Below are 24,022 nucleotides of genomic sequence, written 5' to 3'. Positions count from 1 at the left end.
ACTCTCTCACCCCAACTCTCATTTGCCCTCTTTTTCACCTCTTGCACCTTTCTCTTGACCTCCTGTCTCTTTCTTTTATACATCTCCCACTCAATTGCATTTTTTCCCTGCAAAAATCGTCCAAATGCCTCTCTCTTCTCTTTCACTAATAACCTTACTTCTTCATCCCACCACTCACTACCCTTTCTAATCAACTCACCTCCCACTCTTCTCATGCCACAAGCATCTTTTGCGCAATCCATCACTGATTCCCTAAATACATCCCATTCCTCCCCCACTCCCCTTACTTCCATTGTTCTCACCTTTTTCCATTCTGTACTCGGTCTCTCCTGGTACTTCCTCACACGGGTCTCCTTCCCAAGCTCACTTACTCTCACCACCCTGTTCACCCCAACATTCACTCTTCTTTTCTGAAAACCCATACAAATCTTCACCTTAGCCTCCACAAGATAATGATCAGACATCCCTCCAGTTGCACCTCTCAGCACATTAACATCCAAAAGTCTCTCTTTCGCGTGCCTGTCAATTAACACGTAATCCAATAACGCTCTCTGGCCATCTCTCCTACTTACATACGTATACTTATGTATATGTGTGGTGTGAGGTGGTTTGATGGAGTAAGTAACGTAAGGGTAAGAGAGATGTGTGGAAATAAAAAGAGCGTGGTTGAGAGAGCAGAAGAGGGTTTTTGAAATGGTTTGGGCACATGGAGAGAATGAGTGAGGAAAGATTGACCAAGAGGATATATGTGTCGGAGGGAACGAGGAGAAGAGGGAGACCAAATTAGAGGTGGAAAGATGGAGTGAAAAGGATTTTGTGTGATCGGGGCCTGAACATGCAGGAGGGTGAAAGGAGGGCAAGGAATAGAGTGAATTGGAGCGATGTGGTATACAGGGGTTGACGTGCTGTCAGTGGATTGAATCAGGGCATGTGAAGCGTCTGGGGTAAACCAAGGAAAGCTGTGTAGGTATGTATATTTGCGTGTGTGGACGTGTGTATGTACATGTGTGTGGGGGGGGCTGGGCCATTTCTTTCGTCTGTTTCCTTGCGCTACCTCGCAGACGCGGGAGACAGCGACAAAGTAAAAAAAAAAAAAAAAAAAAAAAAAAAAAAAAAAAAAAAAAAAAACTTGTGTATATCTCGCTTTTTAAACCAGGTATTCCCAATCACCAGTCCTTTTTCAGCACATAAATCTACAAGCTCTTCACCATTTCCATTTACAACACTGAACACCTAATGTATACCAATTATTCCCTCAACTGCCACATTACTCACCTTTGCATTCAAATCACCCATCACTATAACCCGGTCTCGTGCATCAAAACCACTAACATATATATATATATTATTTTTTTTATTTTTTTATTATACTTTGTCGCTGTCTCCCGCGTTTGCGAGGTAGCGCAAGGAAACAGACGAAAGAAATGGCCCAACCCCCCCCCCCATACACATGTAAATACATACGTCCACACACACAAATATACATACCTACACAGCTTTCCATGGTTTACCCCAGACGCTTCACATGCCTTGCTTCAATCCACTGACAGCACGTCAACCCCGGTATACCACATCGCTCCAATTCACTCTATTCCTTGCCCTCCTTTCACCCTCCTGCATGTTCAGGCCCCGATCACACAAAATCTTTTTCACTCCATCTTTCCACCTCCAATTTGGTCTCCCTCTTCTCCTTGTTCCCTCCACCTCTGACATATATATCCTCTTGGTCAATCTTTCCTCACTCATCCTCTCCATGTGCCCAAACCACTTCAAAACACCCTCTTCTGCTCTCTCAACCACGCTCTTTTTATTTCCACACATCTCTCTTACCCTTACGTTACTCACTCGATCAAACCACCTCACACCACACATTGTCCTCAAACATCTCATTTCCAGCACATCCATCCTCCTGCGCACAACTCTATCCATAGCCCACGCCTCGCAACCATACAACATTGTTGGAACCACTATTCCTTCAAACATACCCATTTTTGCTTTCCGAGATAATGTTCTCGACTTCCACACATTCTTCAAGGCCCCCAGGATTTTCGCCCCCTCCCCCACCCTATGATCCACTTCCGCTTCCATGGTTCCATCCGCTGCCAGATCCACTCCCAGATATCTAATACACTTCACTTCCTCCAGTTTTTCTCCATTCAAACTCACCTCCCAATTGACTTGACCCTCAACCCTACTGTACCTAATAACCTTGCTCTTATTCACATTTACTCTTAACTTTCTTCTTCCACACACTTTTCCAAACTCAGTCACCAGTTTCTGCAGTTTCTCACATGAATCAGCCAGCAGCGCTGTATCATCAGCGAACAACAACTGACTCACTTCCCAAGCTCTCTCATCCCCAACAGACTTCATACTTGCCCCTCTTTCCAAAACTCTTGCATTTACCTCCCTAACAACCCCATCCATAAACAAATTAAACAACCATGGAGACATCACACACCCATGCCGCAAACCTACATTCACTGAGAACCAATCACTTTCCTCTCTTCCTACACGCACACATGCCTTACATCCTCGATAAAAACTTTTCACTGCTTCTAACAACTTTCCTCCCACACCATATATTCTTAATACCTTCCACAGAGCATCTCTATCAACTCTATCATATGCCTTCTCTCTCTCTCTCTCTCTCTCTCTCTCTCTCTCTCTCTATATATATATATATATATATATATATATATATTTTTTTTTTTTTATACTTCGTCGCTGTCTCCCGCATTTGCGAGGTAGCGCAAGGAATATATATATATATATATATATTTATATATATATATATATATATATATATATATATATATATATATATTTTATTTATTTATTTATTTTGCTTTGTCGCTGTCTCTCGCGTTTGCGAGGTAGCGCAAGGAAACAGACGAAAGAAATGGCACAACCCACCGCCATAGACAATGTACACACACACACGCCCACACACGCAAATATACATACCTATACATCTCAATGTATACATATATATACACACACAGACACATACATATATACCCATGCACACAATTCACACTGCCTGCCCCTATTCATTCCCATCACCACCTCGCCACACATGGAATACCATCCCCCTACCCCCTCATGTGTGCGAGGTAGCACTAGGAAAAGACAACAAAGGCCCAATTCGTTCACACTCAGTCTCCAGCTGTCACGCAATAATGCCCGAAACCACAGCTCCCTTTCCACATCCAGGCCCCACACAACTTTCCATGGTTTACCCCAGACGCTTCACATGCCCTGATTCAATCCACTGACAGCACATCAACCCCGGTATACCACATCGATCGAATTCACTCTATTCCTTGCCCGCCTTTCACCCTCCTGCATGTTCAGGCCCCGATCACTCAAAATCTTTTTCACTCCATCTTTCCACCTCCAATTTGGTCTCCCACTTCTCCTCGTTCCCTCCACCTCCGACACATATATCCTCTTGGTCAATCTTTCCTCACTCATTCTCTCCATGTGCCCGAACCATTTCAAAACACCCTCTTCTGCTCTCTCAACCACGCTCTTTTTATTTCCACACATCTCTCTTACCCTTACATTACTTACTCAATCAAACCACCTCACACCACACATTGTCCTCAAACATCTCATTTCCAGCACATCCACCCTCCTGGGCACAACTCTATCCATAGCCCACGCCTCGCAACCATACAACATTGTTGGAACCACTATTCCTTCAAACATACCCATTTTTGCTTTCCGAGATAATGTTCTCGACTTCCACACAAGGCTCCCAGGATTCAAGGCTCCCAGGATTTTCGCCCCCTCCCCCACCCTATGATTCACTTCCGCTTCCATGGTTCCATCCGCTGCCAGATCCACTCCCAGATATCTAAAACACTTTACTTCCAGTTTTTCTCCATTCAAACTTACCTCCCAATTGACTTGACCCTCAACCCTTCTGTACCTAATAACCTTGCTCTTATTCACATTTACTCTTAACTTTCTTCTTTCACACACTTTACCAAACTCAGTCACCAGCTTCTGCAGTTTCTCACATGAATCAGCCACCAGCGCTGTATCATCAGCGAACAACAACTGACTCATATATATATATATATATATATATATATATATATATATATATTTTTTTTTTCTTTCAAACTATTCGCCATTTCCCGCATTAGCGAGGTAGCGTTAAGAACAGATGACTGGGCCTTTGAGGGACTACCCTCACCTGGCCCAATTCTCTGTTCCTTCTTTTGGAAAATTAAAAAAAAACGAGAGGGGAGCATTTCCAGCCCCCCCGCTCCCTCCCCTTTTAGTCGCCTTCTCCGACACGCAGGGAATACGTGGGAAGTATTCTTGCTCCCCTATCCCTAGGGATATATATATATATATATATATATATATATATATATATATATATATATATATATATATATATATATATATTTTTTTTTTTTTTTTTATACTTTGTCGCTGTCTCCCGCGTTTGCGAGGTAGCGCAAGGAAACAGACGAAAGAAATGGCCCAACCCCCCCCATACACATGTATATACATACGTCCACACACGCAAATATACATACCTACACAGCTTTCCATGGTTTACCCCAGACGCTTCACATGCCTTGATTCAATCCACTGACAGCACGTCAACCCCGGTACACCACATCGCTCCAATTCACTCTATTCCTTGCCCTCCTTTCACCCTCCTGCATGTTCAGGCCCCGATCACACAAAATCTTTTTCACTCCATCTTTCCACCTCCAATTTGGTCTCCCTCTTCTCCTTGCTCCCTCCACCTCCGACACATATATCCTCTTGGTCAATCTTTCCTCACTCATCCTCTCCATGTGCCCAAACCACTTCAAAACACCCTCTTCTGCTCTCTCAACCACGCTCTTTTTATTTCCACACATCTCTCTTACCCTTACGTTACTCACTCGATCAAACCACCTCACACCACACATTGTCCTCAAACATCTCATTTCCAGCACATCCATCCTCCTGCGCACAACTCTATCCATAGCCCACGCCTCGCAACCATACAACATTGTTGGAACCACTATTCCTTCAAACATACCCATTTTTGCTTTCCGAGATAATGTTCTCGACTTCCACACATTCTTCAAGGCCCCCAGAATTTTCGCCCCCTCCCCCACCCTATGATCCACTTCCGCTTCCATGGTTCCATCCGCTGACAGATCCACTCCCAGATATCTAAAACACTTCACTTCCTCCAGTTTTTCTCCGTTCAAACTCATCTCCCAATTGACTTGACCCTCAACCCTACTGTACCTAATAACCTTGCTCTTATTCACATTTACTCTTAACTTTCTTCTTCCACACACTTTACCAAACTCAGTCACCAGCTTCTGCAGTTTCTCACATGAATCAGCCACCAGCGCTGTATCATCAGCGAACAACAACTGACTCACTTCCCAAGCTCTCTCATCCCCAACAGACTTCATACTTGCCCCTCTTTCCAAAACTCTTGCATTTACCTCCCTAACAACCCCATCCATAAACAAATTAAACAACCATGGAGACATCACACACCCCTGCCGCAAACCTACATTCACTGAGAACCAATCACTTTCCTCTCTTCCTACACGTACACATGCCTTACATCCTCGATAAAAACTTTTCACTGCTTCTAACAACTTTCCTCCCACCCCATATATTCTTAATACCTTCCACAGAGCATCTCTATCAACTCTATCATATGCCTTCTCCAGATCCATAAATGCTACATACAAATATATATATATATCCTCCTCTCTTTTTTTTTTTTAATTTTCCAAAAGAAGGAACAGAGAAGGGGGCCAGGTGAGGATATTCCCTCAGAGGCCCAGTCCTCTGTTCTTAACGCTACCTTGCTGATGCGGGATATGGCGAATAGTTTGAAAAAGAAATATATATATAACATATAATATAGGGTAAAGGGGAAGAGTGGTTTGGGAATGTCTTGGGAGTAAAGTCAGGGGTTAGTGAGAGGACAAGAGCAAGGGAAGGAGTAGCAGTACTCCTGAAATAGGAGTTGTGGGAGTATGTGATACAATGTAAGAAAGTAAATTCTCGATTAATATGGGTAAAACTGAAAGTTGATGGAGAGAGATAGGTGATTATTGGTGCATATGCACCTGGGCATGAGAAGAAAGATCATGAGAGGCAAGTGTTTTGGGAGCAGCTGAATGAGTGTGTTAGTGGTTTTGATGCACGAGACCGGGTTATAGTGATGGGTGATTTGAATGCAAAGGTGAGTAATGTGGCAGTTGAGGGAATAATTGGTATACATGGGGTGTTCAGTGTTGTATATGGAAATGGTGAAGAGCTTGTAGATTTATGTGCTGAAAAAGGACTGGTGATTGGGAATACCTGGTTTAAAAAGCGAGATATACATAAGTATACGTATGTAAGTAGGAGAGATGGCCAGAGAGCATTATTGGATTACGTGTTAATTGACAAGCGCGCGAAAGAGAGACTTTTGGATGTTAATGTGCTGAGAGGTGCAACTGGAGGGATGTCTGATCATTATCTTGTGGAGGCTAAGGTGAAGATTTGTATGGGTTTTCAGAAAAGAAGAGTGAATGATGGGGTGAAGAGGGTGGTGAGAGTAAGTGAGCTTGGGAAGGAGACTTGTGTGAGGAAGTACCAGGAGAGACTGAGTACAGAATGGAAAAAGGTGAGAACAATGGAAGTAAGGGGAGTGGGGGAGGAATGGGATGTAATTAGGGAATCAGTGATGGATTGCGCAAAAGATGCTTGTGGCATGAGAAGAGTGGGAGGTGGGTTGATTAGAAAGGGTAGTGAATGGTGGGATGAAGAAGTAAAATTATTAGTGAAAGAGAAGAGAGAGGCATTTGGACAATTTTTGCAGGGAAAAAATGCAATTGAGTGGGAGATGTATAAAAGAAAGAGACAGGAGGTCAAGAGAAAGGTGCAAGAGGTGAAAAAGAGGGCAAATGAGAGTTGGGGTGAGAGAGTATCATTAAATTTTAGGGAGAATAAAAAGATGTTCTGGAAGGAGGTAAATAAAGTGCGTAAGACAAGGGAGCAAATGGGAACTTCAGTGAAGGGCGCAAATGGGGAGGTGATAACAAGTAGTGGTGATGTGAGAAGGAGATGGAGTGAGTATTTTGCAGGTTTGTTGAATGTGTTTGATGATAGAGTGGCAGATATAGGGTGTTTTGGTCAAGGTGGTGTGCAAAGTGAGAGGGTTAGGGAAAATGATTTGGTAAACAGAGAAGAGGTAGTAAAAGCTTTGCGGAAGATGAAAGCCAGCAAGGCAGCAGGTTTGGATGGTATTGCAGTGGAATTTATTAAAAAAAGGGGGTGACTGTATTATTGACTGGTTGGTAAGGTTATTTAATGTATGTATGACTCATGGTGAGGTGCCTGAGGATTGGCAGAATGCGTGCATAGTGCCATTGTACAAAGGCAAAGGGGATAAGAGTGAGTGCTCAAATTACAGAGGTATAAGTTTGTTGAGTATTCCCGGTAAATTATATGGGAGGGTATTGATTGGGAGGGTGAAGGCATGTACAGAGCATCAGATTGGGGAAGAGCAGTGTGGTTTCAGAAGTGGTAGAGGATGTGTGGACAGGTGTTTGCTTTGAAGAATGTATGTGAGAAATACTTAGAAAAGCAAATGGATTTGTATGTAGCATTTATGGATCTGGAGAAGGCATATGATAGAGTTGATAGAGATGCTCTGTGGAAGGTATTAAGAATATATGGTGTGGGAGGCAAGTTGTTAGAAGCAGTGAAAAGTTTTTATCGAGGATGTAAGGCATGTGTACGTGTAGGAAGAGAGGAAAGTGATTGGTTCTCAGTGAATGTAGGTTTGCAGCAGGGGTGTGTGATGTCTCCATGGTTGTTTAATTTGTTTATGGATGGGGTTGTTAGGGAGGTGAATGCAAGAGTTTTGGAAAGAGGGGCAAGTATGAAGTCTGTTGGGGATGAGAGAGCTTGGGAAGTGAGTCAGTTGTTGTTCGCTGATGATACAGCGCTGGTGGCTGATTCATGTGAGAAACTGAAGAAGCTGGTGACTTAGTTTGGTAAAGTGTGTGAAAGAAGAAAGTTGACAGTAAATGTGAATAAGAGCAAGGTTATTAGGTACAGTAGGGTTGAGGGTCAAGTCAATTGGGAGGTAAGTTTGAATGGAGAAAAACTGGAGGAAGTAAAGTGTTTTAGATATCTGGGAGTGGATCTGGCAGCAGATGGAACCATGGAAGCGGAAGTGGATCATAGGGTGGGGGAGGGGGCAAAAATCCTGGGAGCCTTGAAGAATGTGTGGAAGTCGAGAACATTATCTCGGAAAGCAAAAATGGGTATGTTTGAAGGAATAGTGGTTCCAACAATTTTGTATGGTTGCGAGGCTTGGGCTATGGATAGAGTTGTGCGCAGGAGGATGGATGTGCTGGAAATGAGATGTTTGAAGACAATGTGTGGTGTGAGGTGGTTTGATCGAGTAAGTAACATAAGGGTAAGAGAGATGTGTGGAAATAAAAAGAGCGTGGTTGAGAGAGCAGAAGAGGGTGTTTTGAAATGGTTTGGGCACATGGAGAGAATGAGTGAGGAAAGATTGACCAAGAGGATATATGTATCGGAGGTGGAGGGAACGAGAAATGGGAGACCAAATTGGAGGTGGAAAGATGGAGTGAAAAAGATTTTGTGTGATCGGGGCCTGAACATGCAGGAGGGTGAAAGGAGGGCAAGGAATAGAGTGAATTGGATCGATGTGGTATACCAGGGTTGACGTGCTGTCAGTGGATTGAATCAGGGCATGTGAAGCGTCTGGGGTAAACCATGGAAAGCTGTGTAGGTATGTATATTTGCGTGTGTGGACGTATGTATATACATGTGTATGGGGGTGGGTTGGGCCATTTCTTTCGTCTGTTTCCTTGCGCTACCTCGCAAACGCGGGAGACAGTGGAAAAAAAAAATATGTATATATATATATATATATATATATATATATATATATATATATATATATATATATATATATATTAATTTTCATTTATTTTGCTTTGTCGCTGTCTAGACAAGAGAGGTAGCGCAAGGAAACTGACGAAAGAATGGCCCAACCCACCCACATACACATGTATATACATACACGTCCACACACGCAAATATACATACCTATACATCTCAATGTATACATATATATATATACACACAAAGACATATACATATATACACATGTACATAATTCATATTGTCTGCCTTTATTCATTCCCATCGCCACCTCGCCACACATGAAATAACAACCCCCTCCCCCCTCATGTGTGCGAGGTAGCGCTAGGAAAAGACAGCAAAGGCCCCATTCGTTCATACTCAGTCTCTAGCTGTCATGTAATAATGAACCGAAACCACAGCTCCCTTTCCACATTCGGGCCCCACAGAACTTTCCATGGTTTACCCCAGACGCTTCACATGCCCTGGTTCAATCCACTGACATCGACCCCGGTATACCACATTGTTCCAATTCACTTTATTCCTTGCACGCCTTTCACCCTCCTGCATGTTCAGGCCCTGATCACTCAAAATCTTTTTCACTCCATCTTTCCACCTCCAATTTTGTCTCCCACTTCTTGTTCCCTCCACCTCTGACACATATATCCTCTTGGTGAATCTTTCCTCACTCATTCTCTCCATGTGACCAAACCATTTCAATACACCCTCTTCTGCTCTCTCAACCACACTCTTTTTATTACCACAAATCTCTCTTACCCTTTCATTACTTACTCGATCAAACCACCTCATGCCACATATTGTCCTCAGACATTTCATTTCCAACACATCCACCCTCCTCTGCACAACCCTATTTATAGCCCATGCCCCACAACCATAAACACTGTTGGATAGATAGATAGATACATACATAAATAAACTTTTCTCCATAAATTGGATGAATCAATTATCCACAGTTAGATGGAAAAGCTCTATTGTCCCCACCTAAAATAGTTTTAAGGGATTGCAGAACAAATTTTTATCATATGTATAAAGATTATAAAAAGAAGTTCAAAAACAAAGATGAGATGTTAGGGATGAAAATGAGAAACTGCTGCTTTCTATCATGTTGGGGTCTTTAATCACGTTAATGATTACAACTGTCACCTTGTTTTCAAACCTAATGATCACCAAATGTTAAGAAAAGAACCTTTTAATCACATCTAACAAATTCCATAAAAACAATATATAAGATGAACAACACCCTTTCAATGGACAAGTATGCAATACGGTCATAAACTGGAGAATTAACAATGGGAGAGAGAGAGAGATGCCCACCATCTTGTCTATTCAAGGCCTTAACCTTTTAAGTCCAGTCACTGATGGCTGGGTACATTAGCATTACCCAGGTCATATGCTAGTGAAATACTAACATTTACTATGCTTGAATAAATGTTGTTCCCCCTCTATGTCATTGGTACCAATTAAGAAGTACCTAAGATGGGCCTTAACTGTACTAGAGCAATAAAAAAAAATAACATTTTCAAGAATCACAATCATATTTTTGACAATGCATTGTTCCTCATAGTCAGCTGAGATATTTAAAAAATCTCTTGTAATCTTGTCTTGTCTGTCCTCTTGAGGATCATCACTCACTAAACTCCATTAACAGCCTTCCTTGTTTACATATACCCTTCAAAACTTTATATGAACATCTGGAAAATGTTTTACTTTAATTTACCTTAATAAGCAGTGCAGAATCTGTTTCACAACTGCAGAAATGGACTCAGATATATGTAGTTTGAGGAGGAGAAATACAGCTTAACCATATCTGCTAAACTCTGCTCACCACTACAATTAACATCTCAAAAGCATCTGTATTTGAAGGCTACCAAAATTCTGAGGACTCAGTTCTGAAAATCTTATTTTCCTGGTCAATGACAAGTATCTTAAATAGTTCTGAAGTCAGAGCATGTAATTTCTTCTTGATGGCAAATTATTCAGTCATGAAGTCAAACTGTTATGGTTGAAGACCAGCACTGCAATAGTACTACAGCTACAAAATCTAAATATCATTTATGATAACCAGATTTCTAGTTACTAAAAGCAGTGCTTTACTTTTAAGATAAAGTTCCTTATGGGTTCTGCAGTGTCACATTTTCCAAAATAAGATCAACAATGTATGTCAGCCACACTTTCAAACTTCCACAAAGCTCAGTTCCCCTAATCCTTAGTTATCTGCATTTCCATGAGTCATTTGATGCCACCTCCTCAACTGCCTACTGAAACGTATTAATGGGACTGTATTACTCTGGTGTTGGGATGGTATATACTATGATGTACGCAGACTGGTAAAAAAAAAGTTCTATTCAAAGAGAATACCTATCTAACAATAAAGGGTTACACATCAAAATGAGATTATTGAAAAAACACTAAATCTTTATAAAGTGAATGTTCAAGGAAATGATACAGAATGTACCTATCAAACATCCTCTTATACTATTCATCAGTAAGTCAATAACACTAAAATTAACAGTCTTGAAATCAAAGGTAGCTTAATTAGTTCAAGACAATACTGACATTACCTGTTCATGAAAAGTGCTGTGAATTCAATCCCTCAAATGGCTCCGGACATCATCAATCTGTTAAGAGAAGACAATACTGATTACACAGATATGGATGCCATATTCATAAAAACATATCTATGCAAAGATACTTTAAACTGTCTATCTATGTATTTATGGTATTCCCAGATATCAAACCTGATTATGACTGCAGAATATTATTCAAACACACTCTAGTAGGAATTTCAAAAGTAGTGCTCAGAATAAACACATTACTGATGTGAAACTGATACACATGAAGTATATATCACTAGCATTTAAATCTAAGATCAATGATCTGGCATGCCTTTCTTAAGAAATTCAACTGCAATACCATCCATTCCACATACCTTGCCACATTTTGTCTTACACAAGGTTTTCGTAACCTCCTCTCTCTTCAACAAACCATTCTCCATGGCTCTCATATTGAATAACTCCCTAACCTAAACACCCTATACTTCCCTTCCTATCATCAAACATATTCAACTATCCTTCAAAATACTTACTCCATCTCCCCCTCACCTCATCCCTACCTGTCATCCCTTCCCCATTTGCCTCTTTCACTGATGTTCTCATATGTTCTGTTTTTCTCACACTATTTACATCTTTCTGGAATATCTTCTTACTATTCCTGAAGTTTACTGAAAATTGTTCACTCTAAGTCTAATTTGCTCTCTTTTTCAATCTTTGCACCTTCCTCTTGACCTCTTATTGCTTTCTTTTGCATATCTCCAAATTATTTGCACTCCTTCCCTGCAAGTACCACCTACACACCACCGCTTCTGAAATCACACTGCTCTTCCCCAGTCTGATGCTCTGTACATGCCTTTACCCTCTCAATCAATACCCTCCCATATAATTTCCCAGGAATACTCAACAAACTTATACCTCTGTAATTTGAACATTCACCATTATCCCCTTTGCCTTTGTACAATGGCACTATGCATGCACTCTACCAATCCTCTGGCACTTCACCATGAACCATACATACACTGAATTTCCTTACCAACCAATCAACAACAGTCACCCCCTTTTCAATAAATTCCACAACAATACCATCCAAACCTGTCGCCTTGCCGGCTTTCATCTTCCACAAAGCTTTCACTACCTCTTATTGTTAACCAAACCATTCTCCCTGACCCTCTCACTTCGCACACCACCTCGACCAAAACACCCTATATCTGCCACTCTATCATCAAACACATTCAACAAACCTTCAAAATACTCGCTCCATCTCCTTCTCACTTCACAACTATTTGTTATTACCTCCCCATTTGCCCTCTTCATCAATGTTCCCATTTGTTCTCTTGTCTTATACACTTTATTTACCTCCTTCCAAAATATCTTTTTATTCTCCCTAAAATTTTTAATGATACTCTCTCACCCCAATTCTCATTTGCCCTCTTTTTCACCTCTTGCACCTTTCCCTTGACCTCCTGACACTTTCTGTTATGTATCTCCCAGTCATTTGCCCTACTTCCCTGCAAAAATCGTCCAAACACCTCTCTCTTCTCTTTCACTAACAATCTTATTTCTTCATCCCAACACTCTTTACCCTTTCTAATCTATCCACCTCCCAGCTTTCTCATGCCATAAGCATCTTTTGCACAAGCCATCACTGCTTCCCTAAATACATCTCATTCCTCCCCCACTCCCCTTACATCATTTGCTCTCACCTTTTGCCATTCTGCACTCAATCTCTCCTGTACTTCCTCACACAAGTCTCCTTTTCAAGCTCACTTACTCTCACCACTCTCTTTACCCCAACATTCTTCTTTTCTGTAAACCTCTACAAATCTTCACCTTCACCTCCACAAGATAATGATTAGACATCCCTCCAGCTGCCCCTCTCAGCACATTAACATCTCTCCAGCAGCCCCTCTCAGCACATTAACATCCAAAAGTCTCTCTTTCACATGCCTATCAATCAACATGTAATCCAGTAATGCTCTCTGGCCATCTCTCCTACTTACATACATATACTTATGTATATCTCTCTTTTAAACCAGGTATTCCCAATCACCAGTCCTTTTTCAGCACACAAATCTACCAGCTCTTCACCATTTCCATTTACAACACCGAGCACCCATGTACTCCAATTATACCCTCAACTGCCACATTACTCACCTCTGCATTCAAATCACCCATCACTAGAACTCGGCCTCGTGCATCACAGCTGCTAACACACTCACTCAGCTACCTATTTATCCATGAATGTGTATATTTGAACCCTTTTTTAACTGGGTCCAGTAAACTGATCACCACCAGCCTTTTTTTCTTATCTGTTTCCACCATTTTTTTTTTTCATATCTATTTCCTTGGGCAAATCCCAGACACCAGCAGGTCTTCAGAATGTTTAGGTTCTGGAGGATCTGACATTAAGAGTACAAAAAGGCTTTAAATCAAAAAACTCAAATTGGCATTATTCATAACTTAAAACACTAGAATTAGGTATTTGTTCATTTCTGCTCACCAATGTCCCTTTATTTACCACATCCACAGTAAGTGTAAGTATTTCAATAGGTCTGGATGTCCTCCAGATGAAAGAGCAGATGGATCAGATGATTCAGGCGGGTGATGTAGAAAAACCCTACTTCTCCTTCTCCCTCTGAGTAGCCCTCATTCCATAACCCCTTTAAATTAGGAAACTTTGCTGTGTCAAAGTTTTGAAGGATACACTGTAGTATGATAATGACCTTAAGATAAAAATATCCAAAAATAGCAAGATATAGACAGCAAGTGCCCTAAGAAGTACTGCACAGTATCACCAATCAGACTTAGGAGTACTAAACTGATGCTTGGCATCAACTTACCTTATGTCTCAACAAGAGTAGTAACTCTACCAGGCTAGTTTAACATGTTCTTCCAACATGCACCAAAAGACATATCCTCCAAACTTCGCATTAATTTTTTCATACCCCCCTTTTTCTCATGTTTTTTTTCAAACAGCCATGACCTGCTACATTCTAAATTGCAGGTTTCCCAAGTATTCAAAAACTCTTTAGATTACATTTTCTTTCGTTCTTTCTTCATAAGACCAGACCTGGCCTTAATGAGAACTTCTGTCCTTACCTGGAGCCTTCAACATTAAAAACAAAGAGAAAAGAAACAGAAGTTCTTTCCTTGATCCTTTGCATGGGAGATCATTACTATACTCCAAAAACTTTAAAAAAAAAATCAAAATAGGGCTTACCTCATACTCCTTCTCCCGAATTTGTGTCTCAATATCAGCCAACTTCGAGAGGAAACGCTGCTTTAGAGCCAAATTTTCAATATTGGCAATTTCTTGTTCTTGAGCACTACGCTGTGACTTCAGCATTGTAAGTTCATTCTCCAAGGTTGATAAACGTGCATACAGTTTATCTGTGGACAGCAGGTGTCATGTTCAACTGCACATTAACAAATATAAAAAATATAAATAATATGGTATATATATATATATATACACACCACTTTAACATTATCTATCACCCTGTTCAACACAATATTAGGACTATTCTCTGTCTATCCTATTATCATTACTACATTCCCAATTTAACCCATAAATACCTCCTGAACTGAAGAAAGTTGCCCAAGGTTTGGACAAAAAACCAACATCTTCAAATTTTCTGCTTTCCATTCAGAAATGAAATAATACACATAAATGTAAAGAATAGGTGCATAACACCGAGGTAATATAATTCATGTGGTCCTGTTACAATGCTAGAGTTAACATGTAGAGCCCCCTGTGAAGGGCAGCAGATGGAAGTTAAAAAAGGAGTTGAGGAAAAGTGACTGGATCCTCTGATGCAAATTCGTCATTATCTACGGAAGGAATACCTGTAAACATAAAGGATATACATAATTCCACTAACATGGCAGTGGAAATAAGGATGAAAGTGAAGGGATGAGGGGCTACAGGAGGGGAATGGGTGAGTGATGGGATAGGAGGTTAGGGAATGAGGGGATGGGGAAGTACACCAGAGGTGAACCTTACACAATTTTACTAAATTACCCATCCCTATTCATGCCTATTATCTATTCATAATTATATGCACCTTAAAAATACCTGAAGCTAATTTTCAAGTGTTTGTACATTTTCGTTTTACTCATTTATTGCTGAAACATAGAACTTAGGAAATACAACCAGAAAAATGCCTGAAGGACTCCAACCCTGACAGAAAATTTTTCATACTTCAAAACTTACACCTCTCTCCAAGGTTGGTTTGTTCAGCAAGCCAAGAGGGCATACCAACATGGAGGAGGAAGATTAGAAAAGAACTGTAAAATGACCAAGGACAGCAAGAGTATTACCTAAGGAGTCATATTTGTAAACTAGGGCCCCTCTGCCCTGACTGTTGCATCCCAAAGACTACATCAGAATAAGATACCACTGATAAACATGTGAGGGTGAAAATCAAAGATCTCCTAGACAAACTCCTCTGAAGGATGATTTTTAAAAAGACTAGCTGTTGAGGCCATCCTCATTAAGTAATGGCCTCTCACAAACATATATAGAAATAAAACAAGTTCATAAAAACATATCTCCCAGTCCCAAGCAAAACCGTCCGCTATTGAAAGAAGTTTTAAAATTCCTAGACACTAAAAGATATTCCCTTAGAATCTCATGATCTCCATGTTTCACCCAGATTCTTCCAAGCCATATGAAGTAGTTTTTAGAATGCATATTTTGTTGTAACTTACTAATTTTCTCTTTGCACCAAGGGGTATTAAGAGAAGAGTCCTGTGATGGACCACTGAAGAGGCATTATAAGGCCAGAGACAAATCCCTTGACTGTTCGAAAATTGGACCATAGGCAACTCTTGTAGAATCATTAACCTTGATAACTCACAGCAAGGCTGCAAAGGGACTCTCAAAACACAGAATTTCCAAAATCAGAAGAGCCTGGATCTTCAAGATATAATGGAAGACATTCCAGCATAACTCCTAGGATTTTGAGTCAATAAATGAAAAATAAGGAGATAATTAAAAGTTCTCTTCAACTTATGCAATGTAAGATATAAGAACTTGTGGATGTACATTCTAAAGTCCAGAAATTCAGCACAGACTACTGAACCAAGATTAATGGGATCTATATAGCCTAAAATATCAGTCAAGAAGAAGAAAAAGCTGAAAAGACATCTGCAACATAGGTTGTCACTCACTTCAGGCCCCAAATCCTACAAACCAATGAGTAACAAAAAGGTCTCCCTAAGAGATAGCTGGGAGAGATACATAAAGTTGGTTAAAAGTTCCAGGTCATTATAAGCATATTCTGCAAATTCCACTCATGCTTGAACTCCGAGAAACACAAGCTAGCAAACACAGTATTGCCTCATGGCACAGAGACCCACCAAAAGTCAACATCAGCAAAGTGTCTCTCTACTTATAATCAGTCCGTTATCATGGAATTATTTATTCTATTTATTTCCTGGGAGTAGCAACAGAAGTCTTGTTCATCAGGTCCTATATCATCCATGAGAAACAAATTTTCACAACTATAAATCAGGTGATTCTGGAAGATGGACAATTAAAGAACCCACCACTCCATCATGCTGATATGTTACAACTTTTCAAGCATCTACTAAAAGGCCACATTTTTTTACCTTACAAATGGAAGCCCCTTCTGCTAAGGCAATCACCCAACAATCAAGGAGGTAATGGAGCTACATGATCCAAAGAAACTGGCAGAAACCCTTATGTACCATCAGCAAGTTCTGAGACATGAGTTCTCTGAAGATGCTATGAATAGGGAATATACAGCCTTGTTCAATCAATTCACCTTTCTTCTTTTCATGGAATCTTACCAAGTTGAAACCTCCCAACTATTCGTTCCTCAAAAGACTGTGACAACCCACCAGAGTGCATCAGATATTCCAAGCCAGGTGACACCCTGATATTCATTTTCTTAAGTTGGAGGCTTCAGTCCTGGACTAAAGTCCACATCAAGGCCAGACCTTAACTGAAATATAGAGTGGGTCACAAAAGGAAAAAAGAAGAGTCATGGAAAAGTATCTATGAATTCTGGAGGAAGTAAAAAAAAATGCGCCAGGTCATTTAATATTTACTGGGAAGGACATGAGAAGGTAGAAAGTTCCAAAGTTTAAAGTGTCGGGAAAAAAGTTAACAAAACAGCCCACCCTTGAGTTGCCAATGGCCACACAGAAATCATGTGATGCAGCAGCTTGCCAGGTATCATCTGGTCTAGCTTATGGTGAGGGCACACAAGCAGTCAGCTCTTGGGAGCAAAAATCAAGTTGATACCTATAGAAGAGGGAAAGTGAACCAATATTGCAACATAGGGCAAGCAGGTCAAGTTTTGAAGTTAGCCTGGGAAAGTTTATAAGTAGGTCCTTTTTTGACTCAATCCTGCCAAGCAAGAATGCAGAGCTAGAACCACACCAGATGTTACAGCAGTACTCCATACAAGGATGAATCAATCCTTTGTATAAATGGAGCAACTCTTCTGAAGAAAAGAAATTTTGACATTTAAAATGAACTCCCTGCTTCTTAAGAGGCCAACTTAGCTATCTCCTAAATGTGGATTATGTTAACTGAGTCAACAAGTGGACTTACAAAACAGTTAAAGGACAGATGAGACTTATGAGGAGTTTTCAATAGAGAAATGGGTAAAAACTGGGTCTTGGAGGCATTAAACTAAATTAGATTTCACCTACCCCAATGAGATATCTTCTCCAAGTCTGAGCTTATTGAGAAAGTTGTGTTAAGATACAGATTGAATGAGAGAAGAAGCAGCAGAATGGAAGGATTTGGAGGAATGCAGTGTTGAGTTGCCAGAGTAGAGTGCACTAGGTTATCTGTGCAAGAGTAAATCTGTCTATAGCTCTGACACCTGTTCCAACTGGAACACCCACAAGGGGGTGACCATGACAATAGTATCCCTATAACTAGAGAATTCCATTGCCAATTCTTAGTCTTTTGTGCCTCACACTTAACAGGTATCTCTGGCAGAGAGCAACTCTAGCACAGTGTTTGCAGAGGCTCCTACCTACTGTACCAACTGTCTACTTCTACCTAATGCTAATGTTGATAAAAAGGAGAAAAAGTGTAGGGAGCAGGACAGAACCTTAAAGGGCACTGCTGTTGATGGAGAATGGGGGAAGGCTGATCCATCAACAACAACAACAACCCCTCTTAATATGTTCCAGTTGATTTACAAACTTGAGGGCTTTTTGTTATCAAGTATCACCCCTCTCTCACTCTCTCTCCTCTCCTCTCAAAGACAGACACAACACCGTCTTTCTTCCACGCCTGTGGAACTACCCGTTCCACTAATGACTTACAAAACAATATTTCTGGTGTTCTCACAAGAGCTTCTTCACACTATTTCAGCAAATATTGGGAGTCCTCATCAGGAACATAGGTTTTATATGAGCCAAGTTGTTTCAATAGCCTGACTATGTCATTTCTATCAATTACTATAAATTCCAAGATGTCATCTCCCTCCCATCTTAGTAATGCTAGTGCATTACTGTATCATTTCATCAAAGGAGTTTTGAAAAATGGATGAAAGAGTGGTATGACATTAATTTTTTTTTTTTTTTTTGAGATATGAAGATTGCACTTATTTTTCTGGAACAGATGAAGAATGGCCTCCTTTGCTCACATCCACTCTCTAGATTTCATGTGTAATGCACCAAAACCATAGCTCCCTATCCGTATTGCCTCCTGTGAACCACATTCCTCCAATTTGATCAATCCTTTGCATGCATCACACTTACCTGCATGTTCAGACTATAAACGCTCAAAGTAACTTTCAATAAATTATTAAGGTAATTTGGGTTCTACAATAATGACCATCACTGTAGCAGCACCAAGCACCGTTAAAGAAAGACTCCACAAAAAGATTAGCATACAACTAGGTAAGAACTTCAATACAAAAGTGATAAAATTCCCAAAAGTGCTAATATCAACTCAGAAAAAAATTAATATCACAAATGAAAGTTACATTTCAGAGTTTATATTACATACTATACATTATCAAAATAATATGGGTTCTAAAATGCAACCACCAATTCTACCGATATCAAGCATCGCTAGAGCAAACACACAACAAAACCATTACCTAAAAGCTAGGTAAGAATTACACAATCATAAGGACAAATTCTCCCACAAAAGTGCCTAAGTCAATAAGGACATACAAGAAAAAAAAATTCATAAGTTACTTTAAAAGAAAATATCACAAAATATAAATCATTACGGTAATGCTAACCCACACATAAGGTTAAGTCAGAGGCTTCATTCCTCAAGTAAGGATAGGTCAGATGTAAAATCTTGCTCTTTAGATGTTACTGAGTCAGGTAAGGAGCCTTTTTCCTCACATTGTTTCGTTTCTACGGCTCTTTGTATCGCTCATGTCATTCCCCATGAAGAGGTCTTGAGAATTAAATGAAAGTTTGGGAATACATTATCATTTTCTCTGAGTTATGAAAATTTCTTTTACTATGTCATATCACTGTGGATCATTACTAACATTAAGTTTGTAATTCCATCTCCAAAATGTCTTATATTTGGTGTGCGAAGTGAGAGGGTCAGGGAGAATGGTTTGATATACAGAGAAGAGGTAGTGAAAGCTTTGCAGAAGATGAAAGCCAGCAAGGTGGCGGGTTTGGATGGTATTGCAGCGGAATTTATCAAAAAAGGGGGTGACTGTGTTGTTGATTGGTTGGTAAGGGTGTTCAATGTATGTATGGTTCATGGTGAAGTGCCTGAAGATTGGCAAAATGCATGCATAGTGCCATTGTACAAAGGCAAAGAGGATAAAGGTGAGTGTTCAAATTACAGAGGTATAAGTTTGTTGAGTATTCCAGGGAAACTATATGGGAGGGGTACTGATTGAGAGGGGTAAATGTATGTACAGAACATAAGATTGGGGAATAGCAGTGTGTTTCAGAAGTGGTAGAGGATGTGTGATCAGGTGTTTGATTTGAGAATGTATGTGAGAAATACTTAGAAAAACAGATGGATTTCTATGTAGCATCTATGGATCTGGAGAAGGCATATGAAAGGGTTGATAGAAATGCTTTGTGGATGGTATTAAGAGTATATGGTATGGGAGTTAAATTGCTAGAGGCAGTGAAAAGTTTTTATCGAGGATGTAAGGCATGTGTACGAGTAGGAAGGGAGGAAAGTGATTGGTTCCCAGTGTATGCCGGTTTGTTTATGGATGGAGTTGTTTGGGAGGTGAATGCAAGAGTTTTGGAGAGAGGGGTATGCAGTCTGTTGTGGATGAGAGGGCTTGGGAAGTGAGTCAGTTGTTATTCGCTGACGATACAGCGCTGGTGGCCGATTCAGGCAGGAAACTGCAGAAGTTGGTGACTGAGTTTGGTAAAGTGTGTGAAAGAAGAAAGCTGGAGTACATGTAAATAAAAGCATGGTTATCAGGTTCAGTAGGGTTGAGGGACAAGTAAATTGGGAGGTAAGTTTGAGTGGAGAAAAACTGGAGGAAGTGAAGTGTTTTAGATATCTGGGAGTGGATTTAGCAGTGGATGGAACCATGAAAGCGGAAGTGAGCCACAGGGTGGTGGAGAGGGTGAAGGCTCTGAGAGCATTGAAGAATGTGTGGAAGGCGAAAACGTTATCTCGGAGAGCAAAAATGAGTATGTTCTGAGGAATAGTGGTTCCAACAATGTTATATGGTTGTGAGGCATGGGCTATAGATAGAACTGTGTGGAGGAGGGTGGATATGTTGGAAATGAAATATATGAGGACAATATGTGGTGCTATTTCATGTGTGGTGGGGTGGCGGCATGCATGGAGGAAGGAAGCATGTAAGAATATGTACATGTGCATATATGTATATGTCTGTGTATGTATATGTATGAATACGTTGAAATGTATAGGTATGTATATGTGCATGTGTGGGCGTTTGTGTATATACACGTGTATGTGGGTGGGTTTGGGCCATTCTTTCATCTGTTTCCTTGCGCTACCTCGCTAACACAGGAGAGAGCAATAAAATGTAATAAAAAAATAAATAAACAGTAATTTCTTGCATATCCTGGCTTATTTTAGCACTTTTACGGTTGTTCTGTTCTGACTGTTGAATTTTAAATTTGTTAAAGAACACACTAGCACCAAATTCCGGCATCATTTTCTGAACTCAGAACCACCAACTTTTGATTTTGTTCTTCCATCAAAATAGCCAACATTTTTAAAGTTTTTCCATAAATAGATTCCTCATTCTCAATATTATCATAAAGAGTGAGCTCATTCAGCTGCACCCAAAAAACTTGCCTCTCATGATCTTTCCTGGGCATGAGAAGAAAGATCATGAGAGGCAAGTGTTTTGGGAGCAGCTGAATGAGTGTGTTAGTGGTTTTGATGCACGAGACCGGGTTATAGTGATGGGTGATTTGAATGCAAAGGTGAGTAATGTGGCAGTTGAGGGAATAATTGGTATACATGGGGTGTTCAGTGTTGTAAATGGAAATGGTGAAGAGCTTGTAGATTTATGTGCTGAAAAAGGACTGATGATTGGGAATACCTGGTTTAAAAAGCGAGATATACATAAGTATACGTATGTAAGTAGGAGAGATGGCCAGAGAGCGTTATTGGATTACATGTTAATTGACAAGCGTGCGAAAGAGAGACTTTTGGATGTTAATGTGCTGAGAGGTGCAACTGGAGGGATGTCTGATCATTATCTTGTGGAGGCTAAGGTGAAGATTTGTATGGGTTTTCAGAAAAGAAGAGTGAATGTTGGGGTGAAGAGGGTGGTGAGAGTAAGTGAGCTTGGGAAGGAGACCTGTGTGAGGAAGTACCAGGAGAGACTGAGTACAGAATGGAAAAAGGTGAGAACAATGGAAGTAAGGGGAGTGGGGGAGGAATGGGATGTATTTAGGGAATCAGTGATGGAATGCGCAAAAGATACTTGTGGCATGAGAAGAGTGGGAGGTGGGTTGATTAGAAAGGGTAGTGAGTGGTGGGATGAAGAAGTAAGAGTATTAGTGAAAGAGAAGAGAGAGGCATTTGGACGATTTTTGCAGGGAAAAAATGCAATTGAGTGGGAGATGTATAAAAGAAAGAGACAGGAGGTCAAGAGAAAGGTGCAAGAGGTGAAAAAAAGGGCAAATGAGAGTTGGGGTGAGAGAGTATCATTAAATTTTAGGGAGAATAAAAAGATGTTCTGGAAAGAGGTAAATAAAGTGCGTAAGACAAGGGAGCAAATGGGAACTTCAGTGAAGGGCGCAAATGGGGAGGTGATAACAAGTAGTGGTGATGTGAGAAGGAGATGGAGTGAGTATTTTGAAGGTTTGTTGAATGTGTTTGATGATAGAGTGGCAGATATAGGGTGTTTTGGTCGAGGTGGTGTGCAAAGTGAGAGGGTTAGGGAAAATGATTTGGTAAACAGAGAAGAGGTAGGGAAAGCTTTGCAGAAGATGAAAGCCGGCAAGGCAGCAGGTTTGGATGGTATTGCAGTGGAATTTATTAAAAAAGGGGGTGACTGTATTGTTGACTGGTTGGTAAGGTTATTTAATGTATGTATGACTCATGGTGAGGTGCCTGAGGATTGGCGGAATGCGTGCATAGTGCCATTGTACAGAGGCAAAGGGGATAAGAGTGAGTGCTCAAATTACAGAGGTATAAGTTTGTTGAGTATTCCTGGTAAATTATATGGGAGGGTATTGATTGAGAGGGTGAAGGCATGTACAGAGCATCAGATTGGGGAAGAGCAGTGTGGTTTCAGAAGTGGTAGAGGATGTGTGGATCAGGTGTTTGCTTTGAAGAATGTATGTGAGAAATACTTAGAAAAGCAAATGGATTTGTATGTAGCATTTATAGATCTGGAGAAGGCATATGATAGAGTTGATAGAGATGCTCTGTGGAAGGTATTAAGAATATATGGTGTGGGAGGAAAGTTGTTAGAAGTAGTGAAAAGTTTTTATCGAGGATGTAAGGCATGTGTACGTGTAGGAAGAGAGGAAAGTGATTGGTTCTCAGTGAATGTAGGTTTGCGGCAGGGGTGTGTGATGTCTCCATGGTTGTTTAATTTGTTTATGGATGGGGTTGTTAGGGAGGTAAATGCAAGAGTTTTGGAAAGAGGGGCAAGTATGAAGTCTGTTGGGGATGAGAGAGCTTGGGAAGTGAGTCAGTTGTTGTTCGCTGATGATACAGCGCTGGTGGCTGATTCATGTGAGAAACTGCAGAAGCTGGTGACTGAGTTTGGTAAAGTGTGTGAAAGAAGAAAGTTAAGAGTAAATGTGAATAAGAGCAAGGTTATTAGGTACAGTAGGGTTGAGGGTCAAGTCAATTGGGAGGTGAGTTTGAATGGAGAAAAACTGGAGGAAGTGAAGTGTTTTAGATATCTGGGAGTGGATCTGGCAGCGGATGGAACCATGGAAGCGGAAGTGGATCATAGGGTGGGGGAGGGGGCGAAAATTCTGGGGGCCTTGAAGAATGTGTGGAAATCGAGAACATTATCTCGGAAAGCAAAAATGGGTATGTTTGAAGGAATAGTGGTTCCAACAATGTTGTATGGTTGCGA

The 24,022-nt window shown here is 40.6% G+C and overlaps 1 protein-coding gene across 4 annotated transcripts in view; it reads right to left on the bottom strand.

Annotated features, from left to right (window-relative positions):
- Taf7 (TATA-box binding protein associated factor 7) overlaps positions 1-24,022 on the bottom strand; it is a 94,304-nt gene that overhangs the window by 14,521 nt on the left and 55,761 nt on the right. For 2 of the 4 annotated variants that reach the window (XM_071679856.1, XM_071679853.1), the window contains exons 9-10: positions 14,728-14,897; positions 11,517-11,573 (exon numbers count right to left, since the gene is read on the bottom strand). In XM_071679856.1, the coding sequence (XP_071535957.1) occupies positions 11,541-11,573; positions 14,728-14,897 (203 nt within the window). In that variant the 3' untranslated portion in view covers positions 11,517-11,540. Of the gene's footprint in view, positions 1-10,048; positions 11,214-11,516; positions 11,574-14,727; positions 14,898-24,022 lie in introns of those variants that run through there. The other 2 variants (XM_071679854.1, XM_071679855.1) reach the window with 2 other exon arrangements.

The sequence above is a fragment of the Panulirus ornatus genome, chromosome 30 (assembly GCF_036320965.1).
Source record: "Panulirus ornatus isolate Po-2019 chromosome 30, ASM3632096v1, whole genome shotgun sequence".
Classification (NCBI taxonomy): Eukaryota; Metazoa; Arthropoda; class Malacostraca; order Decapoda; family Palinuridae; genus Panulirus; species Panulirus ornatus.
This window is presented reverse-complemented; position numbering and strand designations above follow the sequence as displayed.